Source organism: Festucalex cinctus, chromosome 18 (genome assembly GCF_051991245.1).
Source record: "Festucalex cinctus isolate MCC-2025b chromosome 18, RoL_Fcin_1.0, whole genome shotgun sequence".
Classification (NCBI taxonomy): domain Eukaryota; kingdom Metazoa; phylum Chordata; class Actinopteri; order Syngnathiformes; family Syngnathidae; genus Festucalex; species Festucalex cinctus.
In genome coordinates this window covers 8,442,394-8,469,706 of record NC_135428.1, presented here as the reverse complement: position 1 = coordinate 8,469,706, position 27,313 = coordinate 8,442,394, and the positions used below count along the sequence as shown (strand labels likewise).

The following is a 27,313-nucleotide window of genomic DNA, read 5'->3' as shown; positions in this document are numbered from 1 at the left end:
GAACATGAGGTTGAAAGTTTTAGAAAGTTATGTGAGTAAGATTATACTGCAATCACCGCTTAATATCATGCATGTTGCTCATTATGAAATCTGACTTACCAGTTTTTAAGTCTGGTAATATTTCTCCATACATTTTAAGTTATGTTAACTACTTTATACATTCACTGTTTCTATTATAGTATACAGATTTAATATTGTCATATTGCATATAATGGAAAAAGACTACGTAACCTACAGTACAAGCTTAATGGTTCGGTAATGTAGAAAAAGATGAATAGAAGAAAAATAAAGGGCAGCTTAGTGTGTGGGTTATTGTTCGTAGTTAATGCGTTAATATTATATAAGTGCCAATAATGCAATATGAATTAGAAAATTGAATGAGGATAACACCTGTATGCAATGGATTGATAATTGCAGTGATTGTTGCATTTCAAATCTGATTTGAGGCGCTTCAAACACCAAAGACATTTCTTTACAAATTGGTCTGTTTTTGCTTTTTTGGTGTAGTTTTCCTTCATGACTCATCTGTTTCATTTCCTCCATCTCCTCTCTGGCCCTGAGCATGGGAAAAGACGAGAGGGACCAAGAGTGGGCTCGTTCTCCCACTCACTTCCACTCGCTCTATTGGCCTTTGAGCCCATCCTTTCCTGGGGGATCCCTGGAAAGATAGAAAATGAGTTTGCTCCCTTCCTGTGGTACTTCTCTATCCCATCATGCATAATTATGTCACCAAGCATGATAAAAAAAAAAGTGGAATTTAAATACCCTTTGTTATTTGATCAAACTCAGATGTTTTTTCCACCCATCATCCCTAAAGCACATGCTCTTCACATTCTGTTAAATTGACTTGACTTGAGCCCCTTTTGATCATTTGCAGTGGTGGTCCTTGAAACTTCTCACATGGGATTTTATGTCGTCAAAGGGAGGTCAAGTTAAAAAAAAAAAAAAGTAGTGTAGGTCAGGGAAGTAACTCTGCACCAGGATGGGGAGGAGAAGGGGTTGGGAGGAGGGAAAAAAATCGTCAAGGAACTCAGTGGGAGAATGAAAACAGCTTCAGGCCAGACATTAACAGCAATGTGGACACCGCTGTATGGAATACTGGACTGCATACTAATTTATGGATATTTATAACTCTTTTTGGGACTACGTGAGAGTAGTAGAATGGTATGTGTTGCGCATGTGCATCAATATTAAAAATGCTTTGAGAATGTTTAGCTACAATATTTACTTTTCTATTGTACTACTTTATTCTCATAATTCATAATGCATATTGCTCCAATTTCTTCCTTGTTACGCTTCCCTAAGCAGATGTGATTTCTCTTTAAAAGTCACAGCCCAGACTGTGCGGCTGGTGGTGTCTATTTTCAGAAGCTCATGGCCACACTGAAGGACATAACCAGCCCAATAATGACAGGTTGCTGTGGAAGGCCACGCATTTAAAACTCCTCTCTGGCTTTGGGTGTGTTCGTTGAAATGAGCGAGGCTTGTGGGAGGCGGCAGGAGCATATGTGTGTTCATGTGTGAGTCACACAGACAAGACACACCAGCCCCCGGTTGCCCTCTCCCACCGTATGTGACTGCGTGGCGTGCATGAGTCCGTTAGCGTTGACGGCCAACGGGGGAGCTGGCAGGAGAGACGTGAAGGCTCCGGTGTCAGGGCACGGTCTGTTCTCTGTGTCACTGGGTCCACTCAGACTTAGAACACACTGGGTGAGATTGTCGCATAAAGCGGTTTCGCCCGGCATTCTCATTTTGGAGTGACATCAGATGCAGACACAACGCCCTGTTGTCTCAGCCAGCTCAGGCTAAAGTTAGATGTGCAGCAGCTGTGGATGGTTTGGGGCTTTTTAATGCATTTCTGTCAGTCACTGATGTCAGCATATAGCAACAAAGTGATTGGGCAATTGGTTTGATGCATCGGTCATGTGATGCTGTGCCATGAAGCTGATGTGGTCATTTGGTGAGTCTTGCAAGATTACTGGAAAATCTCTTTCATTAAGAGAGCCATTTACACTGATGCTACTGTGTGGAAAGCAAAACAATTTTCTTTGGTTCGATTTAATCAAGTGTATTAGCATAACAGCTATACTCTATAGTTCAACCTTAAAGGGATACTTGACTCATATCATTGAGCCATTTTCAGCAGTAAACAAGTTAATATTTTGTCCAGAATTAATTTAATAACTTCAATTTTCATGTAAAAGTAACACCTTTAAAAAACAAAACTGAGGAATTGGGTAACGACCAATCACGGCTCACCTGTTTCCTGAGTTTGGTCAGCAAACTGAGCCATGATTGGATGATAAATCTGTTTTCAGAGTTTGGTCATGTGATGTTTGCAAGCAACTGTGATGAAGCAACTAAGCAACTGTGATGTCATTTTGAGTCCCCAGCAAGTGGCAAAATGGCCGCCCCGTGATAGATAAAAATGTGTGGATTTTGTTGCTTAATCAGAACGCCATGTTAAAACTAGTGGGGTTGCATATATGTAAACAGTTAAACTTGACTTTTTAATTCCTTTTATACAAATAATGGAGTCTAAGAAAGAAGATCCATCAAGATCTTACACTTTCAAACCACTGCCAGAGCAGCCAGACTACATTTTCTGTCAATGTCAATAGGTAACCAAAGCTGCATTTTCTTGGATGCACAGATTAGCAACAGCTAGCAGGGTTAGCTTCTGCTAAGCGCACGTTCGTGACTGCTTGGTGAAGTTGTTGATGCGATGAAGTGTTTGTGTCTGATGTGTGACACATTCGCAGATCAAATTGACAAGGATAATTCAACAGCAGATGATAAAAGTGATAAAAGGAAAATACAGCCCATGATGTTTTTATGAGGGCTTGCATGTGTTCAGCAGGTTGTGCTATATATATATATTATATATATATATATATATATATATATATATATATATATATATATATATATATATATATATATATATATATATATATTTTTTTTTTTTAATCAGCCATTGGCCCAACAGTATATTGTATTTTGAGCAGTAACACGGCTGTTTATGTGTCCACATGTGGCTGTTTGAGTCATGTCTGGATCTTGTCGATGGTTGTTTCCCCTTTCTTCCTCTCTTCTGATGTGACCATGATGTTCAGACAGCTGGGTGTAATCTGTAACATCTGTCTGCAGACAGTTTGTATCTGTGTGAGTCATCTTGGTGAAGGTAGATAATGTGATGTGACCCTCATGTGTTAAGCACCTGCAAAGCAAGTCTGGGATTGCAAAAGTGCAATACACCACAATCTATGTTCATCATCAAGAATCTTGGATTGAGGCGTAAATCAGTGCCACCATTCTACCCAGCAAGCTCTGGAGAAACAATCCCCCAGTATAATAGGCAGCGTCACGTGGGCTTATAACTGGGGCATGAAGCTCTCTATGGAAGGCACTGTTCCCATTGTAGTACAACTGTAGTGGCAGGATTCCCAGCTCTCCCGTTTATTTCCACTCCTCTCTTTCCATGCGCATCTATCGGCGTGTCGCTTTCAGGAGCATCAGGTGTCAGATAATTCGGACATCAGCCCAGCAGACATGGAACGCAGGGGTGGGGGTCAAATGGAGAGGGGCCGTGAGACACACCAAGTCCTGCAGGTGAGTCATTTGTCACTTAAGAGACAATTAAAGAAGGTACAAAAGGCAACAAGTGGCGTTAATAGCTATGTTACTTGCTAGCTACTCAAATCAACCTAAAATGGAATGAATTAAAGATTGTGGACAGCCTGCAAGCTCTGTCAGTGTTCTGACATTTTTGAATGGGGAGAAATTCCACAGTTTATCATTTCTCATCTTGTTTTGACAGGGTACTCCTTTAGACCTGATTGAGACGGGCAAGTCCTTGAAAGTCCAGGCGGAGCGCCCTCACCTGGTCAGTTTGGGAAGTGGACGCTTGAGCACAGCAATCACCTTGCTGCCGCTGCAGGAAGGTAAAGATGTGTGTCTACTGTCTAGTATGTATCTATCTCAAATGAGTATTACAATATTATGTTTGTTAAGGTTGTTATGTTCTCTTGTTATTGTGCACAACTCCATGCGTTATCACTAGTTCTTTATTTGCTCTGTATGTGAAATCTCATACCTAACAGGACTATAAGCTAGCTAGCATCAGTCTCTCTGGCAGTACTCAGTAGGTCATATCACAGAAAAAAAATAAATAATAATCATGTCCTGTTTAAAGGGACAGATGACAACATAAATGAATGATAAACAATCTCTAATGCACAGCATTTGTAGCTAATGCTAATTTCCAATGCCCATCCCTAGAATGGCTTTTAGACACATACAAAAACAATAATTTAAAATGTAAATTACATTAGAAATTACGTTTAAAAAAAAAAACAAAAAAAAAAACAGGGCCACAAATTTTTTTTTAAAATAAATAAATAAATAAAATAAATAATATATATATATATATATATATATATATATATATATATATATATATATATATATATATATATATATATATATATATATATATATATATATATATATAACACACTATTTATTTATATCTAAAAGAAGGCAAGGCAGGGCAAGTTGATTTACAAGGAAAGACAACACATAAGCATCAACAAACAGTATAGTTAACAACATTCAGCGCAAAGAAGAGAAAACAAAAATAGGTTACAAAGTTTAGTAAAAGAACATACATCGACAATGTTAAAGCATTATACAGCAAACTTTAAAACATTTAGCGTAAGGAAGTTAAAAATACTAAAAATAATTCAAAGGAAAAAAAATATGATTAATTAAAGCGGTTTAAAAATCCTTAACCAAAGGTATGAGGGGAAAAAAAGTAACGTTTTCATCCTGGATTTAAAAGCATTTACACGAGGGGCTGACATCCATTTGTGTGCAGCATAACAGCTAAATGAAAATTCACCATGTTTGCTCCAAACTCTGGGATCCACTAGTTGGCCCAAGTCTTTAGATCTCAGAGCCCTGCTGGGTTTGTACTCGAAGAAGAGGTTCAATTTAGTGGTCACCCCTTCCCCCCAACACACGGTTATTACATGAAGGCTATGTTGTAAGCACAGTGGTCACAAAACAAAATACAGCCTGTGTCTTTCCAGAAAACACTCTCACTTCCGAGAGCTCCAACGTGCCAATGCAGACTGAGTCAATCAAATGACATCAGACATTGCCATCCTTAGCATATCTCTGCAGCGTACCACCTGTCACTCCGCACACAGCTATGTGTTGACGACATTTGTAACTCCACCCATGTGGTCTTGACCTCTGTTACGAGCAAACTCCGGCACTGGCTTTGAGCGGCATGCCTAAGAATACATCACAAAGGTATTCACGGGTGCACGTGGGCCTCCAGTAAATGACGCTGGGGAAATGTTTTTGTTGCAGGGAGGACCACACTGGGCAGTGGAGGCACGGACATCTCTTTAGTGGGCCCTGGCATTAAAGCTCAGCATTGCTACATTGAAAACCAGGCGGGCACCATTACCTTGTACCCATGTGGGAACCAATGTGCCATAGATGGACTCCCCATCGCCAAACCTTATCGTCTGTCACAAGGTAGAAGAAAGTCCTCACTCAAACATAAACAAGTTGTTGAATATAAATTGTGCTTTCAAATCAAAATGTCTTGCTTTGACGAGTGTCCCAGTCCAGGCACTTTACAATAACATGCGTACTTACAGTAAAAAGGGCATCAGCACAGTCCCGCCCACTCAGTTGACCCCTTTCCTTGGGATCTGAGCCAGCAGCTACACTGAATGACATTTAAAGCCGGCTATCAGTCGATGTGTGCAGAGGCAGAAGCTGCTCAACAAAAAAAAAATATATATATTTTATCCAGAGGACCAATGCTTCAAGAAAAAAGGAATCTTCTTTTTTTGTTTCTTTAATGCCAAGTGGATATTTAATGCCTTTTTATTCCCTACATGGACTATATTGGATGTAAACAATCATCTCAGGAATTTGACATGCCATTGGAAATGCTGAGCAAGTTGTAATATACACTCACTGATTAATTACACGTGAGTTTAAACTTTTATGTCGACCATAGACTTGGCAAGATAGTGGACCTGGAAAAAATGATGTTTTTTTTTTCTTTAATCTAAATGAATTAGTTTGAGTTGCATGTATCCATCCAAAAATTACTCAAGTATTGTAAGGATTGAAACAATGTTTTTTTTTTAAGGTGGCATGGCATTAAAAAGCCATTTGAGATAACAGTGACAATTTGTCACCCCTGTGATGTTTTTCTTTTTTGACAGGCTGCATGCTGTGTTTTGGTCAGTCCACCTTTTTCCGCTTCAACCATCCAGAAGAGGCCCTGAGGATGAAGAACATGCTGCCTGGAGGAAGCCACGCGTTAAGCACATCAAAAACACAACAATCTGGTAAAGAATCCACCTTAAACTAGATAGTCAGTAAAAAGTGTTTGCTTAATTAGCTTCTTCTGGATTTTTAGGTCTAACCTTACTGTATTGTAAAATCATACATTCTTGGGCAGGGACATACAATGCAATCAAGTCCTTCAATTTGTTGATTTATTTACTAATAATAGCTCTGTACAAAAATAAACTGACTTTCTTAGAATTTGGAACCTTTGATCGTCATCCATGATTTGATTCCAAAATAGCTTGTTGAGAACTAATTATGTGCGGCCCAGATTCTTTTGGATCTGGTTCATTTAAATTGCTGCTTTACACTTGAGGTGTGTCCCCATTGTTAAGAACTATTGTTTCAGAACGGTCTACAAACTCATGATTTACATGGAAAATATGGCATTTTTTAAAAATAAGATTACCAGATACCTAATCTAATATTTAATCTGATTGTACCCTCTATTTTTTTCTACCTGTACTAAAGTTGTGATTGACATTGAAATTTCTTTAAAGTAAAAAAGCTAGTCCTTCATCAATATGTTTATTAGGGAGGTTGTAGTTCAATATTTTGCTGTTCATACTGTAAACAACTAACTATTCCACAATATTTAAAACCAAAACATGTACCGTACTATCTTGGACCATGTTAGACTATGTGTGCTTAATTCATTGGCTAATGAGAATCTATTGTAGCTGCAGCTTTTTTTGTGGTCAGTGATATTTATTTCATTCTACGCTGACCTTATAGGACATAAAGAACCGTAAAAGGTGCCACGCCCTACCCAGTGTTGGGCCCATTCTTTCCTGACCAAACCCTGATTTCATGTGAGGCACATGGCTGCTGCTTTTATATTTAGCAGCTCCAGATCCCTGAAGGATTACTACAGAACTGAACAGCATAACATCCCGACCGCAGAACGCGAGCCCCTAGACATTTATCACTATCTTAGCCAACAAAGAAACAATGTATGTGGGTGCTATAACATTTTCAAGCAGGCGTATTCTTCCTTTTTTGGGGCTGCCATATAGAGCACATTCCTTCCACGTTTGTTTACTTGTGTTTGTGCAACTGCTCTGAGCGTGCCTGGTTGTTTATTTAACACCAAGTGTTTCTTACCCCCTCCTGCAGACCCCCATAGCATCCTGAATGGGACCCACCAGTCTTTTCCCAGCAACGGCAGCACAAAAATCAACACCCTAGTAAAGGACATCCACGGGAGTCTCTCACACAAGGTGCCATCGTCCCCCAAAACAGCAAAGGCGTCACTTCCTCAGCCCTCTCAGAATGTGCTCAATGGAAGTAGAAGCAGCACCACGAGAGACGAGAACAGCAACTCTGTGGGAAATCCTCCGCTTGCGCCTCCCCGATCCAACATGCCTGTGCCTCATCCGCGGACATCCCTCTCTATGACTTCTAGCGACGGACAGCGAGTACAAGACAGCCCAAAGATTCTTAGGAATGTCAGGTCAGAGGTCACGTCAAGCCCCACACTTCCCAGCAGGGGGTCCGCACAAGGCATAAGTCACAACTCTTCACCGGCGGCGCCATCCAGCCCTCGACTGAGAGGTTCCACCCTCCAGAGGAGACACCCAAGTCCTCGGCGAGAACCGCTTCGGACTCCCGAGTCGACTGGATCCACCAGCCTTCCTCCTCTGAGTCCTTACATGTCCCGCAGAGGGACCCCAGGATTGCAGAGTTTGACCGCCAAACCCGTCCAGCAGAGCCCGAAGACGCATCGCAAACCCACGCCTGCCTCTAAGGCTGAGGCCATGAGGGCGTTGTATGCTCAGAATCCATCCCCTGTGTCCGCGCTGGAGACTGGAAGCAGACATCAGACTAACACCCTCCTCTCATCTCCCGCCACCAGCCCTCACAGCCAAAGAAAACCCTCTTGTGATAACCTCGGATCATCCAGCAAGGACTCCAATATTATGAAACCGTATTCCCGGGAGCGCAAGAACAGCATATCTGCCATTAGCGACAATGAGGACGAACTGTTGGAGTACCACCGATGGCAGAGAGAGGAGAGGCTGCGTGAGCAGGAAATGGAGAAGCTGGTAAGTGAGGCAACTCACAGCAGAAATTTCATTATATACTGTTAAAAAAATTAAAGAAACACTTTTTGTTTAATTTTTTTGAGCAGTATATTATTATTATTTTTTGGTGGCACACGTGGAAATTAATATAGTTTTTTAATAATTGTATTTATTTTTTTACATTTTTAAAAATATTTTAATTTATTTATTTTTTTAAATAATATTTTAATGTATTTATTTTTTAGATAAAATATTCTTTAAATTAATTGATTAAATAAAATAATGAATAAATATTTTTTTTTTTTTAAATGTTAGTAAAAAAATTTAAGTTGTCAGAAAAAGAGAGATGAAAGTTTAAAAAAAAAAAAAATGCCTAAATATGTCCTAAATAAAGTCACCACAAAATGTCTAAAAAGGAAGAGGAAAAGCATAAATTTACCTAAAAATGTCCATGAAATGGCCAAAAATGTCCGCGAATTGAAAAAGACAGAAAAGAAAACATTCAAAAAGTAATCATAGAATGTCCAAAAACAAAAGTAAAAAGGCAGAAAATTACTAGAGGTGTGCAAAATTTCCGATTCTTAGATTATTCACGATTCGGCCGTGCAACAATCGAGAACGATTCACAAATGTCCAAATTCCGATTATATAAATATGCCAAGGGAAGCGAAACGAGCGAAAAGTACGCGGAACTGAAACGCAGTAGCGCGCGCGGTCTTCGGGACGCTTTTTGGGACGGACCGAGAGTACACATCCACAACTCACGCCTCGAGATTCAAAACAACAACAAGCATGGCTGAGCTGACCAACCCACCTCTTCGTGAGATCAGACCTGCTCCGAAAAGGCAAACAACTTCAGGCGGAAGTATCAGCTAGCTGGCTGCAGTGCGTCGGTTAGCGTTCTACAGGGCGCCGCGCAGTGATACGAACGAACGAACAGAAAAGTAGTGGCTGGCGGTAATGGCGTCTGACTTTATTCAGAAAAGAGTATTGTGGTGGAAATGTATCACGCTTTTGAAAACAAATAGTTTTTAGAAGAAAAACGCTTTATTTCCGAGACCCCAGCCAGCTTGCTGGACTATTTTCCTCTCGTCCAACGCCGAAGTCAGCGCTGATCGCACACACGGGAGGTGAGGATCAAATTGAGATTCATGTTAAAAAACCCGAACGATCCCATTAATGTTTACACGTTCATGTTTACACAAGTTAAAAAGCAGAAAAGCACTTGAGTTTTTTTTTTTTTTTTTGTACCTCTGAGAAACTTTAATGTTTACATGTTCATCTTTACACAACTTAAAAAGCAGGAAAGCACTTTTTTTTTTAAGGCATTTGTATTTAAGTAGTAGTTCACATTGTCTTTCATTTATACCTCAGTGCACTTTTGAGTGGATAAAAATAATATATTTTTGCTCAATGCTATGTTTTATTCTGTTGAAGACTGAATATACTTAAAAGCTGTTGTTACAGAATGAGGACTTGAGTATTTTATTTACTGTTTTGAACTGTTAACTTGATACTGAAATAGTAGTTTATGTAGGCCTGAGAGGACTTTTGTACTATTTTTGTAACTAATGTACGAAACATTAAAAGCGCCAAAATACATTGTTTTTTTTCTGCTGCCTGGGGGGAAATCAATAATCGTTTTATAATCGAATCGTCGCCTCTGAATCGTAATCGCAATCGAATCGTGAGGTGCCCCAAGATTCCCACCTCTAAAAATTACCGTAAAATGTCTTTGGAATTGCAACAAAAAAAAGTCTGAAAATTGATTAAATAAAAAAAACAACAACATTCAAGTAATAAATATAAAATGTACAAAAACAAAAGAAGAAATCCCTGAAATTAACATAAAATGTCCACAAAGTTGCCAAAAAAAGTCAGAAAATTGATTTTAAAAAAAAGGCAGAAAAGAAAATGTCTAAGAAGTAAGTATAACGTCAAAAAAAAGAAAAAAGCCCCAAAATTACCATAAATTGTCCACAAAATTGCCAAAAATGTCAGAAAATTGCTAGCAGAAGAGACACATTTTTTTGTTATTTGACCTTTCGCCAGTAAAGGTTGCTGACCCTTGGCCTAAGCAGCACGAGTGACACTGGTTGACACCCTCCCCCTAGAAGTCTTATGAGCATAGTGGGCATGGTTGGTTATTACTCAACACTATATTTACTAGCCATGTGAAATGGCATTTATACTTTTAAAACAGCATATGTGACCTAGGGTCCATATCAAAGTGTCATAGACTAGAGATGACATACTTGCTCTCCGTCATCCATTTATCCACGCCCACTATAGGCCCCGTTCCAGCTGGCTTTTGACAGCTGAGCGCGACCGCAGGAGCCAGGGGGTGGGTGATAGCTATTTCAGGAACTCCAGCCATGGTCTCTGATGACAAATAAGAGTTACTGGCAATATGCAATTCAATTGGACAGTTTACAGGCTACGATGGGCATACAAACACGCAAAGGCCGTACTTCACACTCATCCATTAATGTGAAGCAAAAAGGAAAGTAAGAAAAAAAGGCCTTGTTTTATGCACTGCATATTGTGATACTGTATATATTACTTGTATACAGTATACTGTATGTATACCACTTTGCAGGTGTACCAAACATTGGGACCAATTGTTCATCTTGGCACACAGATGCTCGTTATCTGTGCTTAATAATATGTGCTTTATATTTATTTCTCAGCAGGATTTTTCCATTCCCACTATGCTATTAGTCAATATAAACAAAGGATGTTTGTTTTTTAAGGAGTCATATTCTCCATTCTGTGTTTATTGGAAGCTTTGGAGCACAGAATATGGGAGAACAATTTGCAGGAAATATTTTCATTCTGTTGGGACACATTAAAAACATTTACAACCAAATTTATCAGCCAGGAACAAATCAGGAAAATACATTTATTACTAACTTTTCTGGAATTACACCATGGTGGCTCAATTTTGGAATGGATTAAGAACAAGACGCACAATACAAACAACTGTACCATAAATATGACTAAACCATGAGAAAACAAATTTGGATGTACAGTATAGTATCAATGAAAATAATAACATGTATTGCTTTAAGAGATAAAAACTTGAAGAGCATATAGTGAGTACAAAGAGAGGATTTCCTCTTAGTGTGCAAACCAACGAGGCTGTATATGCATGTTTGATTTCAACTCTTGATTTCAGCAAAGGTCACTCACTGCAAGGGAGAAAGTGACAGAATAGAAAAGTTAATTTTAGAATTATTACAACAGGGAAGTTGCCTAACTTGCAACACAGTGAATATTTCAGGTCTTACAAAATGACTCACCATTCTCAAATGAAGGCTAAATGTTACAAGCTACTGAATGCAAAGAGGTTTCTATCTTCATGACCTAGTTATTTAACATTTTTTCCACTGACGTTTATGATGTGTTTTTTTTTATTACCACTTTTTTTTTTTTATTTCTAGTAAAACAGGACCTCAGCACTTCAAATTGTTCATTTTGCTCTCAGTTTGGTGGTTATTTTAACAACGTGGAGACGAGATCACTTGAAAGTCAGCTGCCTAAAAGTAGTTTGTTTGTTTTGCTGGTCCAGTTGTTTTTGCCTGAACTCTAATTTGTGTGCAACTGGAATGATAATTACATATTCTGCTCTCCTATTTTGGTAAACGAGGGCGTTTGCAATTGTTTGCAGTGATGAGGGCCAACCGACTGTCAAGTGCTTTAAAAGGCACGTGGGATTAAAAAAAATGTCAACTTTGCATATTTATTAGTAGGGATGTTTAATACCACTTTTTTTTCCAGACCGATACCAGTATGAGTACTAAACTCTTGAGTAGTCACGATACTACTAAGTACCGATAGCACTAGTACTTTTAATACATACAATTTCTCCCAAAACAATAACAAATAATTTCAGAGAAAGGACAATATATCCCAATATAGCATTTTTCCTGAAAATTGCATGAAATTAATGTCAATTTTCTGCTCTATTGATTTCTAGTTCCAGCTTATAAAATGGCGGCCGATATCGGCCGCGGCTCACAAGTAAACTGTACCTTGAAATAAGGCTGGCTATCAGCCATCCCTATCAAATAAACTACATGCTTTGTATAGTGTCTTCATTACCAGTTTTATGAAAACATTATTATTGGGTCATTCATTGGGTCAAAAATTAAGCCATTTTGTGTACAAACTGAGAAAGTTGGGTCAAATTGACCCATAAGGTAGATTGGTCCATTTTTGATCCATAATTGGGTTACTTTGGCCCCAACTGTTTTTAAAGTGTGCCATTAATTACCTGTAATTTTGAGGAAAAATGCTATACTGTACAGTATTAATATATACAGGTATATATTTTTCTTTAAAATGATTTGTCTTTTTTTTTTTTTCTAAAGTTTTATATTTCAAAAGTACTTGTGGTATCGGTGAGTACTCAAGAGTTGATTTATTCCCACTGGTATTGGTCTGAAAAAGTAGTATTGAACGTCCTTAGATAAAATACAATTGATTTTTAAAAATACACTACCCATGTTAGAAATAAAATCAATTCTAATTCATCAAATAACAATCCAACAAAATTCTAAGTGATTTCATTTTGCTGCCCCCCTGCTAAGACAAAATACACCATCTTAGTAGCCTCGTGCTATCACATTACAGCCGTCTAGCCGTTGCGGCTTTGCGACAGCTGCTCGAATGGGACGGTGTCTCTCCAGCGCAACAGGATCTACTGTAAGTACTACGTATGTATGAAGCCCGCTCTTGATGTGTCGACCCTCTTTCACAGGAGCGCCAGAGGCTGGAGACCATCCTGAATCTGTGCGCTGGGTACAACCATGAGGACAGTGCGGTGGAGCTGGCGGAGGTAGTGAGGAGCGGGCTACTAAGGGGAGGAAGAGGTGCAGGTGGCGATATGCAGAGGGCAAAGGAGAACGATGAGGAGGCGCAGGCAGAGGAGTCGAGCAGCACTGAGAGCACGCATCAAGAGGTGATGAACGCGAACTTAAAACATCCTGTAAAAGAGAACATTGACGGCAAATTTGTTTTCTGACCACAAGTGTGAGGAGGTGCCAGCCGGTCAGGAGCAAATCTGCCTGGAAGAGGAGAGGAGCAAGATGTTAGCCAGGGTGGATGATCTGAGGCAAAGAGTCAGCGAGCTGGAGCAGCAGCTAAAAGAGACCAAACAAGAGGTCAAAAGCTCATGTATTTATTCAGTTAGCCCCCATACTCAAACTGTGACTCCTCCCCCTCAGGTGGAGATGGAGCAGGCTCTGCTGCAGGCCGAGAGGCAGGCAGAGCAGGAGCAGGTGGAGGCCGAACGGGAGCTGATTTCTCAGCTGCAGCTCAAACTTAGCCAGTTGAACAAGGCCACGCAGAGGGAGAAGGACAAGGTTTGCACTCACAGCCACAACACTGTGACGTGTACACGACTACAAAAGTGTGCGCATGTGAATGTTTGATGCTGTATGTGGCGAAAACCGACTAGAGCGCCACCTTCTCAGATTTCAACTGATTGTCGAGTGATTAATAACAAAAGCAAAGCTGCTCCTACATTTGGAATGTGACTCACACATTTTTCACACATGCTTAACTGGATTTAACTGCTGATTCAGACCTTTGCGGGCTTTTAATGTTTATTTCCATCCAATGAGCAACATTACTGAATCATTTCAACTTCTAACAACATGACAACACATTTCATACTATTTACTTAAACTGACTTGGCCAGCAATGCTTGTTTGCATGAATTTGAGTTGTCTTTTTTTTTTTTTTCCCCCAATTGTCTTTTCAGATGAATGTGTGTGGACTAGGGATGGGCATTGCACAAAAATCCTTGACCCATAAAAATTATTTTGGGTTCAGTAACAGTACAATCAACTTTTCTCTTCATTATTTTTTTAGGTGTCATAAAATTTACAGAATGTAGTCTCTTTCATATACTGCAGTTTTTCCAGCATCATGTTATGCATATGTGGTACCAGATCCGTGACAAACCAAAACAGTTTTCATTGAGCGTGTGCACTGTACAAGGCTGACATATAGAAAAATTAAAAAAAAACTTTCAAAATACAACCAGAGAATCTAAAAACAAAAAAGAAAAGTAAATATCAGCTTCCATAGGCCAAAGTATGATGCGTTTAGTGAGACTTCACCTATGTAAAAGTAGGCAGCATCCTTTTCTCAATTGAATTTTTAACAAATTAATTCCATTGCAAAATGGCAGCAGCAAAAAAACAAAACAAACAAACAAACAAAAAACAAACAAAGAAACAAAAAAACAAGTGGTCACAATAATGCACAATAATGTATTGTAATGTGTGCAATTTACTTCAAATAAAAAATGTCCCCTAATCGACTAATCAACATTAGTATTACAGTTTATGGTGTAGAAAATATCTTGTACTTGTATCCCCCCCCCCCCCCCCCCCCTTGCTTTCTTTATTATTGAAAAGCCAACATCCAAGTCAAACTGAGCACACAAAACAGAACCGTGCTGTCGAACAAGATAAGAATTTTTTTTTCTTGCATTAGTAGCAAATTTGTATTTTTAATTTCCTGTTTCAATTTGTTCTACAGCCTATTTAGGCAGCAAACTAGAAGGGCCGTAATTGCTTGCGCCCTCTGCTGGTTTCTCCCAAGTATTGCATTCCTTTAAGCTCGGTTACTTCTCAAACTAACCGGAAAACTACAAGAACTGATAAGCAGATTCATCATGCCCATTCCTAGTCTGTACACAATCTTTTTTTTGGTATGTGTGCGTGTGTGTGTTTCCATGTGTTTTTAGGGGAGGGCTAATGTCTCGGCTGAGCGGAAGGTCCTGGAAAAGCAGAGGAATGAGTACAATGAGCTGAAGAGGCAGTTTGATAAGTGCCCCTTGTCTCTAAGGGAACAGTTACAGGAGCAGCTCAGCAGGGTCAGTGTTCTCACGCAGCCCACTGGCTGGCAACAGTGAGTTACCATATACTGAACACCAAAGAACGAGCCATATAGACATACATTTTCTAGTATGACATAGATAATCTCATAATAGTAATAATAAATGTGCTCTGATTTCTTCTTTTGTCCTGCCTATCATTCTTTAAATATCTTACTAGTCAATGCCTATTGTAAGTATGATGCTGCAGGCTATTGCTACTTAGCTTTTGCTACTTCAGCTGCTTTACTGCTGGTTCCCTCTATCAGGATGAAAAAGAAAATCTGTCCGTAATCATTAATCGTATTAACACAATTGCTCTAAAACTTTGCATGCACTATACTACAACAATCCCCTCATTTAATATTTTTAGTCACTACCAGATGTTATTGCATGTTTTATGGAGATATAAAAATGTCAATACTTGCCACTTGACCTGGTCAATTTCATCACATTAGTGTATTAAAAAAACAACAATTACAGTTGCAGGGATTAACAGGTGGATGGTGCTTCTTGATCGCTGATGATTCGTATCTAAATATTTGATTCAACCTTGTGTCTGTGGATGAATAGAAAGCGGAAGCTCTGGAAGTTGGCACAAAGCAATTTGAGGAACTGGAGTTTTGCCAGCTGGAGGAGGAAAGCAGTCTGGAGGAGCGAAAGGAGACCCAGTGCTCGCAGTTTCTTCAGGAGCAAACCGAGTATCACTGCAGCGTGGCCAAGAGGAAGGTGAGAAGTGGGAGAGAAACTAACATTGGAAGCGCTCATTTTTGTTTAGTTTTTTTTGGAAGGGTGTCAAAATTAGTGCATTAGTTTTGAGTTAATTTAAAGTTACTTTAATGGCCACCCCTTACTTGAAAAGCCTGTACTGGGCGAATTCCAGTTGCAACACAGCAGACACATCCACGTCAAAATTTAGCAGTAATACATTTAATAATAGCGCATATATTTGTGGAGAATGTGGTCAAGTTTATTTTAGAATTTTAATAATGTGCAAAATTTTACAAGTTACTTTTAAAAATGAGAGAGCTCTTAATATGAAAAGAAAAATGCACTGAGGTGTCACCAATGTCTTGCAAATGCAATTATGCCATCTAGTGGCAGAAAAATTACCTCAACACAAATCAATACCACACTTGTTTTTTACAGTACAGTACATCTTTTTAATTTTAACTCAATTTAATGAAGTATTATGAAATTACTGTAATGACTAAATGATGCAGCCATATTTCAGTTAAATTTAACATTTTTTTCCACATTTATGTTAACAAAAGTATGAAACTTAGAAAAAATATATTTATTGTCCATTTTATTGTCCATTTAAAATAGATACAAATTTGAGATTAATCATGAGTTAACTATTGAACTTATGCGATTATTTACGATTAAAAATTTTAATCACCTGACATCCCTAAATATTCTATAGTAATTCCTCATCATTTTAATTATCAATAAACAATCAATCGCATTTCAGGAGAAAATGGCTACTCTGGACGCTCAGGTGAAGCAACTGGGCTTACAAGCTACTCACGACTGTGACAGGATGGCGAAAGAAAGGGCGGCCACTCTGCAGCTGTTACACAAGGTTCCAATAGAGCCACTCTACAACTAGAAGTGAGAACTGCATTGCACAATATGGATTTGATAATATTCTTCGACATAGGAGCAGGACAGATTAAGCGCCTTGGAGAACAGGTACCACAACATGACTGGTGGTAGGAACTTCCCAAAGAGCAACAGCAAAATGAAAGAGGTAAGTTGGAGAAAAGAAAGTGGTTGTAAAGGAGGGTACACACACAGATACACGCACGCTCATTCTTGAATGTTTATTGTTTTAACGCGATAACCTTTTCGAACAGCTCCATATCAACGAACCCGAGCTTGTTTATGAGGACGACCCCTCTCATAGGCCTTGTCGTTCTTCTACCTTACACGACCCTTCCCCTGAAGTCTACCCTGTTAGGCTACAGGAGGTAAACGAAAACAGAAAAAAAAAACAAAAGAAGATTTAACAGAATATGAAGTGACTTCCAAGCATGAACATTTTACATTTAGAAGTGTTTGCTTTCTGATTGTTGGCATGTATTAGCTACCACACCGGCATTAGCATTAGCATTAGCATTAGCATTAGCAATAGCAACACATTGAAATGAGGTTCAGTGCAAGAGCTGTCGATATAATGTGGAAAGACATTCTCACCGTTACTCTTTTGGATGTTTGATACTATTGTATTTTATTTTATTTTATTTTATTTTATTTTGTTAACCAGTATGAGTACTCAACTCTTGAGTAGCCAGCACCGATATCAAGTATTGATACCACTACTACTTTTGATACATAAACTTTCACCTCCCACCCAAAATTAATATAACGTTAATATAACGTTACAGTGGTACCTTGAGATACCAAATGAATGACAATTACATTTATCTATTTTGCCCCTGTCCCCGGAACATAAAGCAAAAATAGAATTCCAAAATGTGCTACTATACTTAATTAAATCATAAAGTAATGATGCAATTAAATAGAAATAAATCATAAACCGTTTTTCTCACACTATCAACTGAATGGCCATCGCCCGCCGTGGGCATGTGGAGTCGGTATAAGTCAGTCAGATGCTATTTATTGAGACGTCTCAACTCCTCTCTGTCATCAGTGCGGCACTAATACAGTACCGGTAATTAAAATTAAAAATAATAAATACATGTTTTGTTTTTTTGTTTTTTGTTTTCAGAGGAAAAGGAGTTTGTGTGCATCTTGCTGCACTGTTTGTGGTCAATTTATTGCTTAAATAGCACCACAACATAGATGCTATTTAGCATTAGCATTAAGATAGCAGAGCGTAAGATGAACCTGTGTGGTTATTTTAAATAAATACACAAGGTAGGAACCTTGTGTATTTATTTTGTTTAGTTTGAGAGTAAACTTCAACTGGGACTTGCTAATTGTGAAGTGATTTCAGTTCACTGACACAATATAGTGCTAATAGCTTAAGTCTGCGCAAGTCAAAGCACAAAAAAAAAAAAAATCTAAAAAAAAAATCTAAAAAAAAAAACAGTTTGGTCTATACTCATCTCAGTGATATGCTTTTTAAATGTACATAAAAAACAAATCCAAATGTTTGATACAGCTCTCGTATTGGATTTCATTGGATGATGTCGCTGTGCCTGATGTAGTGGCTAGCCGTCCCGGGTTTTCCTGTGCTTATCTTTGGCTGTCGATGCAGGAGTACCTCAGGATGTCTGATGTCTATAAGATGTATGGAAACGCTTGTGCGCACCCTCCCTCTTCTTCCCCTGCTGCCCTTGACTGCCTCCCCCTTGCTGTCGCTGACGCTGTGCCATGTGAGGTAGACAGCCTGCCTGATCTTTGCCATACGGCCGTGCTCGCTCCCACTCGATTCATAGAAACCTTCTCCTTTTCCCACTTTCTGCTCCTCGTGCGTCCGTGCGAAGGACTACATCACGGTCGGCCAGTTAAGCCACATTATAGGTTCCTCATCTATTGCATTATTCCAACTTTCCTCCTCTGACTCCACCTTCACGTGCCGCTCAAGTGGCCCTTCCTCCCTTCTCTCTGCAAAGGTTTGTTGCCTTTAAAGTCGCATCATGTCGCAATAGCTTATTATTTCTGCTTCAATGACCGGCCCTTGTTGATGTTGGCACACCTGCTGTTTCACTGCCTTTTTCTCCCTTGGCGCGTCTGCTTTTCTTTTCTTTTTCATCACGTCAGAGTCAGCCTGAGCTGAGTCGGAATGCAATGCCTCCTATTAACCTCGAGCGTTGGTACCAGGACATCATGGCTGCAGGGGAGCCTCGATCATGTCCTCCACCATTGCCCGCAAAAACGTTTTCTGCACGCAGGCATGGGCAGGTAAAATCATGACTTGCACTTGAACTTTTAGAGTGCAGTGAAAGCACCAACAACAATGCTTTCAAGGTCCCAACTTCAATTTTACTAGATTTTTCTGAGGTTGTCAGGAAAGAAGGAAAAAATAAGCTTGAAAATGTTCCCTAACTTTGACATCACTTGTTTTAATCATTTGTCTAATAAATCACTGCGTTAAGAAATGATTGCTAAATTGTTTTCATTTTAATTGCAGAAAGCAGCGGTTCTCAAACAGGATTCACAAAATAATTGACAATCAGTAATCGTATCATTAAAATGCAAATGCAACTAAGAAAATCATCACACATAAAAGGCATAATATTATAATCATATTTTTCTAAACACCCCTTATATGACTAAATATGACTTTAAGCCCATATCATATGGATGCAATTATGTTGATCTTGGAAAAATGACTTTATTCTCTGAAAGGGGAAGTCAAGCCAAAATGTCAAAACTAATGTTTATTTAAAATTGTTATATTTAGTAAACAGGTTTTTTTTTTAACTTTAGTTTACCAATTATTTTATTCTAAAAAAAATACAATTATTTGATCTTGGAAAAATATGACTTTATTCTCAAAGGGGAAGTCAAGCCAAAATGTCAAAACTGTTCTAAAATTGTCATATTTACTAAACAGTGTTTTTTTTTGTGTGTGTTTGTTTTTTGGTTTTCACATAGTCTCCCAGTTATTTTATTCTTAAAGTTCCAAATATGGCATTTACTCACCTGAGGAGCCATTTTTGCTCTCTTGTGTTGCAAAGTCGCAAGAATGTGACACAGGTAATCTGCCACGCTTCTTTTTCCCCCCTCGCCTCCAAATCAAAACATGCCTTTGTTCTGAAAAATTGTTGTTCCCAAAAAAAAAAAAAAAAAGGAACCATAATAAATAAATCATATGTCATTTAGGGTGACATGCTGTTTGTTGGGCGTAATTAGTGTTAGGATTATGAGGGGGTTCTTTCCACTGTAAGGGTCCCGTTTACCCAAAAAGTTTAGTTTTTGCATAAATGCTTGATCTATCTCTTGTACAGACACAAGCAAGCACTTCCCTTCGTAGACGACTGCAAATTAAATGTGAATTCTGTTTGATAGTCGCGCATTGGTGAGCTTCCTCCTAGTGTGTCTAAAGCATCTTTTGTTGTTTCAGTTGCTGAAGTCCAAATCAGACGGTGAAGTTGGTCACACGGCATCATGTCCTCCTGTAAGCTGCGTCACAACTGCGCCTCAGTCCACACTTACACGTGATAAAACCACCAAGGTGAGAACGTTGTGATCATTCCAGCCAAATAGAATCGCATGGATGTCAGGTGTTTACTTTGTGTTGCTTCTCTCCGTCTCTCAGGGATTACAGTTAATGCTGAAAGAGGTGCCAAACCCATTGGACATGGACTCCAGGAAGATGAATAAAGGTACTAAATGCGATTTTGACACCAACAGGACATGTCAACGCTGCTTTGTGCTGTTGTAGTCATGGTAATGACTTGGTGCTGCCAGCAGAGTGCGCGCTACATCTACGACAGCTGTCTGCCCACTTTTCCGTTTGCACAGATCCATCTCCCACAGTACATCACTCCATCTTGCACCATCAGTATCCCCCTAGCGGCAACCAGGCGTACGACACCTTGAGCCTGGAGAGCTCAGACAGCCTGGAGACCAGCATCTCCACCAGCAACTCAGCTTGCACCCCAGAAAGGTGGCAAACTGTCTGTCCCATCATCAGCCAAGAATCTGATTGCAAGTTAACTTTTAAGTTAGTTAGTATGTTTACGTGTATTGTTTTCTTCCTAGTGCTTCCGGGTTGGAGACGCAGAGGTTGGAAGAGATGGAGAAGATGTTGAAGGAGGCACAGCAAGAGAAAGCCAGGCTCATTGAGCACAGAGTAAGCTTCAGATTGACACCTATGAATAATTTTGTCTTCACTTTATTTGCTGTGCTGCCAAACTAAACTAGTATAATTGTTCACCATTGCGATAGGCTGTCTCAAGGTGGTGAAACGCTGCTGTAAGTTTTATTTGGCCTCTTTGAATTGTTTCTACATGTTGACGAAATGTACATTCAGCTGTAAGTCTGTAAAAGCAGCAAAGGATGATTTTACATCAGCAAAGCTTTTATACACAGTGGGATGTATTTGACAAAACCTGCGATTGGGATTTCAACTCTCATGTGGCTCCGATTCACTTTGTATCGCAATATTTGCCTCCCATTAACGTATTCTCCCCGTTTCACCCTCTCGCTCATGTTTTTTTTGTGTTCTCCTCTCCCCGACCTGCTCCTCGACGCTCCCAGGAGAGGGAGGCGCAGACTCGACGGCACCTGCTGGAGGAGGAGCGGAAGAGGCGCGAGGAGGCCGAGAAGAGGCTCCTGGATGAGACGGCCCACAGGAGGAGGCTGGTGGAGGAGGAGGTGAAGATGAGGGACAAACATTTTTCCCAGGTCAGTGGAGGAAAGAAAAACGGGGCGATAACATCAAGATGGTTGATAGCAGGGAAAAATATATAATATACACATTAATATTCTGGTTTCATTTAATTGTCTGGTTATTTGGCTAACAAGGGAAAACAAATATTCTCCTCCTAAGTATCAATAATAAAAATAAAAAAAAAGAGCTGTAGAATCAAGACTATTCTGACCAATTAGATTTGAACAATTTTGCGAAACAAAACACCACAGGGCCTTTTAGTGTTTGCATTTTGATCTGTTTTTAAAATTTATTTACCAGTCACTTCAGAAGAAATTCTGGCATTACCACAAAAAAACAAAACTAGTACTTTTGATAAATAAAATTAAATAAACAATGACAATTAATTTTAAGGAAAGACCTATATATTCCAAAATAACATTTTTTCCTTATAATTGCAAGAAATTAATGGTAATGTTCTATTTTTTTTTCATTTGTTCATAAAATACATATTTTTGTCTAGAACACACAATAAAATTAATCCTAATAAATAATTTAGTGGCCCGAAAAGGTCACATTCAAAATATATGGTTGAACATCCCTACTATTTATTTACCTTAACAATTCGGGACTTAATCTTATAAACATACTTAAGTGTATTGCAGTGTCGTACAGATGGATAGGATTTGTCTTTGTACTGTAGTTTGAATGAAAATTAAAAATAAATCACATGACATAAGGATGTTTTCACAGTGGTATATAATCTATTTAACTTTTTCAAACACATGTAACTTTCTTAACCTAATAAATGTGATGAGTGCAACCCTGCAATATCTTTAAATGTAATAGCAGCCAATGTCACCAACTGGCCGGGATGCAGTTATGAAAAAAAAAAAAAAACATCTTCCTTCAAATATCATATGTCTTCCTTTGCAGGCCCGTCCGATGACGCGCTACCTGCCCAACCTGAAGGAGGAGTTTGACCTGCGCGCGCACGTGGAGTCGTCGGGCCACAGCATCGACACGTGCCCCTTCGTCATCCTCTCGGAGAAGATGTGCAAGGGTCATCTGGTCAAGATGGGCGGCAAAATCAAATCGTGGAAGAAACGCTGGTTCGTTTTCGACCGCCTCAAGAGGAATTTCTGCTACTATGTGGGTAAGCGTCCAGATACATTATGATGAGATTATTCATGAGTATTTCAATTTTTAGGAGAAACATTTCCTCAACTGAAAAGAATAAAGGATGAAAAGAAGTTGCCCATTACTGCTATACATGGTCATAAAAAAAAAAAAAAAAAAAAATAAAAAAAAAAAAATAAAAACGAAAAAAAAATAACGCCGTACTACACATGGTCTTAAAAACATGCCTTACTATACATGGTGTTTTAAAAATAGATAACTTGCTATATATGGTCGTTAAAAAACAAAACAAAAACAAACAAACCAACCGAAAAAAAAAAAAACACCTTACTAACCAGGGTCTTTAAAAAAAATCGCCTTACCATATAGGGGCATTAAAAAAACAAACCTAAAAAAAACACCTTAGGATACATACATAGTCATTTAAAAAACATGCCTTGCTAATATGGTCATTTAAAAAAAAAAAACACCTTACTATACATGGTCTTTAAAAAAAAAAAAAAAAAAAAAAAACACCTTACTATACATGGTCTGAAAAAATCTTACTATATAGGGGCGTAAAAAAAAAAAGTTTAAAAAAAACAAAAACGCCTTACTGTACATGGTCTTAAAAAATCTCCTTACTATATAGGGGCGTAAAAAAACCCCAAAAAAAACAAAAAAAAACACCACCACCTTACTATACCTGGCCATTTTTAAAAAAATGCTTTACAATACATAGATGTTAAAAAAAAAAAAAAAATAAAAAAAAAAAACACCTTACTACACATGGTGTTTTTTTTGTTTTTGTTTTTTAAAAGACGTCTTAATAGAAATTTCCTCAACTGAATAGACTATAGGATGAAAAGAAGTATTGCTCTTTTCCTCTAAAAGTAAATCCATTAGGCCCACGGATTAATTTCGAAAGGCCTCCGATTAAAGGGATCAAGTTGTAAATCCGTTCTTCATTACAAACTCTCAACTTCCTGTTGCAAACTTTTGGTCCAAACGAGATTAACGCACTTGAGCCAGTAGCAACACCGAGGGTGTTCTGGAGCTTGTTATGTTTCTCAGTGTTCATCTGGAAGCAGACGACGCTAATTAAAAGTGCACTAAGTGGACTTTTCTCGCGCTTGTGAGTCCAAATTGACGGCGTCAAAAATAGCGAGTGGATTTGAAATGAGAACAGCAAGTTATCGGAACAATTCGTCGGCGTGTTTGGGGGGGGGGGGGCGTTGCTTTACAAATCAAGGCCATAATAATTAGCGAGCGTATTGAAAGCACGCGCGGCCATGTTCCTGCGCGTCTCGGCTCACTTGTCTAGCCCTTTCACCCAGCTCACTCCTGACGATGGTGATGATGATGATGATGATGGTGATGAAATAAGATGCAATGGTTTCCCGAGAAGTGTGTTTCTTGGGTGAAGGCTAGCTCCTGGCTTGTTCGTGACTGATAAAATGAAACGTGCGTTTGAAAAACATTTATCTCATTACTAAGCACTTTTGGCTCACGGATAAAAAAAAAAAAAAGGGCAAAGCAGGAAAAAATAAACGTGGCACCATTTCAAAAGGTTGCATTTAATTTTCGGTGGATGTTTGTCTCATCTGTCCGTTTTTTATGGGCTTATTTGAGCAGTAGTGCAATATCAAAACATTTTTTTTGTTGACAAAAGATGTCTAACTGCCTTCATCCTTGGAGCATCTTTGGGTTTGAAAATGGGCGTGTTTGACTGAAGAATGCAAGTCAGATTAATGGGATGTTTAAGACTTCAGTCAAAGCTTGAAATAGAATTGTGCTTGTAATTAACTTTTGCCCTGGCTCTGCTTGGATTAAAAATAAAAAAATAAACTTTTGTCTACCTCTGTGTCTTTCTCTCAAAAGTATCTGTATGTACACTTCTAAAACTTTTATTTTACATATTGCAAAATGTACAAGACTATATTATTATTATTATTTAGTGCTCAAGAATTGTTGATTAGTTGAAGCATCACCAAGTAATTTTTGTTATCTTCTTGTTTGTTCTTCTCTCCCAGACAAACATGAGACCAAGCTGAAAGGACTCATTTACTTCCAGGCCATTGAAGAGGTTTATTATGATCACTTACGCATTGCTACCAAGGTAACCGTCACTTCTTCAGCTGTTCTGGACTAGTCACTAATGGCTAACGTGAATGGGGGGGAAGAAAAAAAACTACTTTGAAAAATGTTTAAAACGTTAAGACATAAATGGATATGTGCTTCATAGGGCCACTTCATTAGGTACATCTGCACAATGGAATAAGGTCCAATATTGTACCTGAGCAACATTATTTTGTAAAGATACGACTCTTGTAGAATTTATATCTATAATATTGCTACATAGACTGGACTGTATATCAAGTAGGGGCGGGATCCTGTGGGTACCTCACGATACGATACGATATGCGATACAAGGCTCACGATAATCTCTCACGATATGACAAACTGCAATTATCAATATATTGGTCAGGTAATAAATCCATGATAATCTCCGATAAAACTACTCAAGACATAAACTTATGTATTTCAATGAGAAAATAGTTTCTTTTTGTACCATCACTGAAACACAATATTAAAACTGGTGTCTTCTTCACAGTGAGTTCTTTAGTGCATTTTTTTTTAATACACTATTTTTTTATATAAATAAACAAATACAAATGTCTTCATAACAGAGACCACTTTCTGTGAACTAATTTTTCTTAAACACAATTTTTTTTTCTTAAACACTATTATTAATACCAATGCAACATGTCAGTCAGTTACATTGTCAATTGTTTCATTTTATAAACAATTTTTGGTGTCACATTGCAAAAGTAAATAAATAAATTAAATTACTTAAACGTTAAATCAATATTAATATTCCTCAGAAATTGTGTGCTTCAAAAAAAGTTGAAACATAAAATATAATTATAAATAATAATAATAATTATATAATATATAATATATAAATAATTTTAAAATAATAATAATAATAATAATAATAATTTAAAAATGTAATTTTTAACATTTTAAATTTGAAGATATAATACACATTTTTCAGAGAAATGTGCAAAACTGAGTCAAATAAATGTCCACAAGTAAAAGTAAGCTCATGAGTCTTCTTCGCCTAAAGCCTTCCGTACATTTCACCGCCACTTTTATGAGGTGCTCCCCCTAGCGGCCCACCAAGTAATTGTTCAATAAGTCATGAACAATGGAGCCGTTATATGGGCTGAATATTAACTACGAATATCACGATAATTGCGTAGACGTATCGGGAGACAAAGTATCACAATTTATCGCGATATCTATATCGTCACACTCGTAATATCAAGTGGCAAAAACTTTTCGAGATATATGTACTATCTACATTAACATTTAGGTTGTAAACATATAGGTCAATGCTTCTGATCGTTTTAGGCCAACAGAAAAAAAAAAAATCACGAGGCCCAATATGCTTTCATTTTTCTTCTTGCTGTTGTCTGACATGTCTCAGAGGAAAAAGATGCAACAGGTGCATGTTGCTTTGTTTCAAGACAGAAAAACAAAAATCTCACCCTCTCCAATTAAATCCTCCAGAGCCCCAACCCGTCTCTGACCTTCTGCGTGAAGACTCACGACCGCCTTTACTACATGGTGGCGCCATCCCCGGAGGCCATGCGGATCTGGATGGATGTCATAGTAACGGGCGCCGAGGGCTACACGCAATTCATGAGCTGAGGGACCTTGTGGAGGGATGACAGAGGGGCGTCGAGCCTGAAAGACGCAAGGTGAACTGGATGCCACAAGGACGCCGATGCATGTGAAGGCCGAGTGTGCCGCGGAGGGCTTTATTTCAAGTCCTGACACAAGTGATCCAGAAGAATTCATGAGGGGGATCAGCCTTCTTTCCATCCATCACATTCTCTCTTATCAAAACATCTGTGATAATTACAGCATTGTTTTATAAAACACTTTCAAACGCCGATCCTTTTGATTGCAGTGTTGTCACGCTGTTTTCTTCTTCTTCTTTTTTTTTTTTAATACATTTCTATTTCTGCTTGTGTTACTTTTAACCTATTTTAAACACTACCAAGTAAAGAACAAGTTGTTTTTTTATTTTACTTATTCATTTGCAACTTGCTGCCAAGTAATCTGTTGTTTAATCTTTATACTGCAGCTTTGTAATGGAGATAATATAATTATGTCTACACAAATATGTAAAAAAATAAATAATCCTGATTACATTTTAAAGTCTTATAGTGTAATTGTAAAGCTACATATGTAATAAAATATGGTGCTTCTCCTGTGTGTGATAAATGGTGCTTTGTTGTAAACAAATGTATCTCTTAATTAGTATGTTAATGATCACAGTCCTATTAATAACCTAACAAGCCGAATGTAGTCCCATTTAAAAATAAAAAATCTTCAGTTCAATGCACGTTGCCTATTTGCACAACAATGAGGTTATTTAATTAACTGGTTTGTGTTATTGACCTTGTGAATCTAAAGTATAAGGATCATTGTAATTCACTGTGAATACTTAAAGAATCTTTAACTACAAATGAAACTTCAATTAACCTAACATGCATGATTCAATCGTAAGAAATTTTAATGATGCAAAAGAAATATCAA

At 38.3% G+C, this 27,313-nt stretch overlaps 1 protein-coding gene across 3 annotated transcripts; it reads left to right on the top strand.

Moving 5' to 3' along the window:
• The first annotated feature begins 1,033 nt into the window (after positions 1-1,033).
• On the top strand, positions 1,034-26,989 carry phldb1a (pleckstrin homology-like domain, family B, member 1a). Of its 3 annotated transcripts, XM_077504442.1 has the most exons (25): positions 1,034-1,164; positions 3,511-3,612; positions 3,821-3,944; positions 5,380-5,550; positions 6,255-6,380; positions 7,498-8,426; positions 13,168-13,368; positions 13,439-13,570; positions 13,634-13,771; positions 15,166-15,294; positions 15,868-16,023; positions 16,769-16,879; positions 16,958-17,047; positions 17,154-17,267; positions 18,521-18,643; positions 18,750-18,878; positions 19,027-19,167; positions 20,333-20,443; positions 20,528-20,594; positions 20,734-20,878; positions 20,974-21,064; positions 21,472-21,618; positions 22,520-22,739; positions 24,736-24,821; positions 26,279-26,989. In XM_077504442.1, the coding sequence occupies exons 1-25, from the start codon at positions 1,162-1,164 to the stop codon at positions 26,417-26,419; spliced, it is 3,927 nt and encodes a 1,308-aa protein (XP_077360568.1). In that variant the 5' UTR covers positions 1,034-1,161; the 3' UTR covers positions 26,420-26,989. The 3 variants fall into 3 exon arrangements, with proteins under 3 accessions (XP_077360568.1, XP_077360570.1, XP_077360569.1); XM_077504444.1 differs by lacking the exon at positions 15,166-15,294; XM_077504443.1 differs by lacking the exon at positions 17,154-17,267.
• The last annotated feature ends 324 nt before the right edge of the window (positions 26,990-27,313 follow it).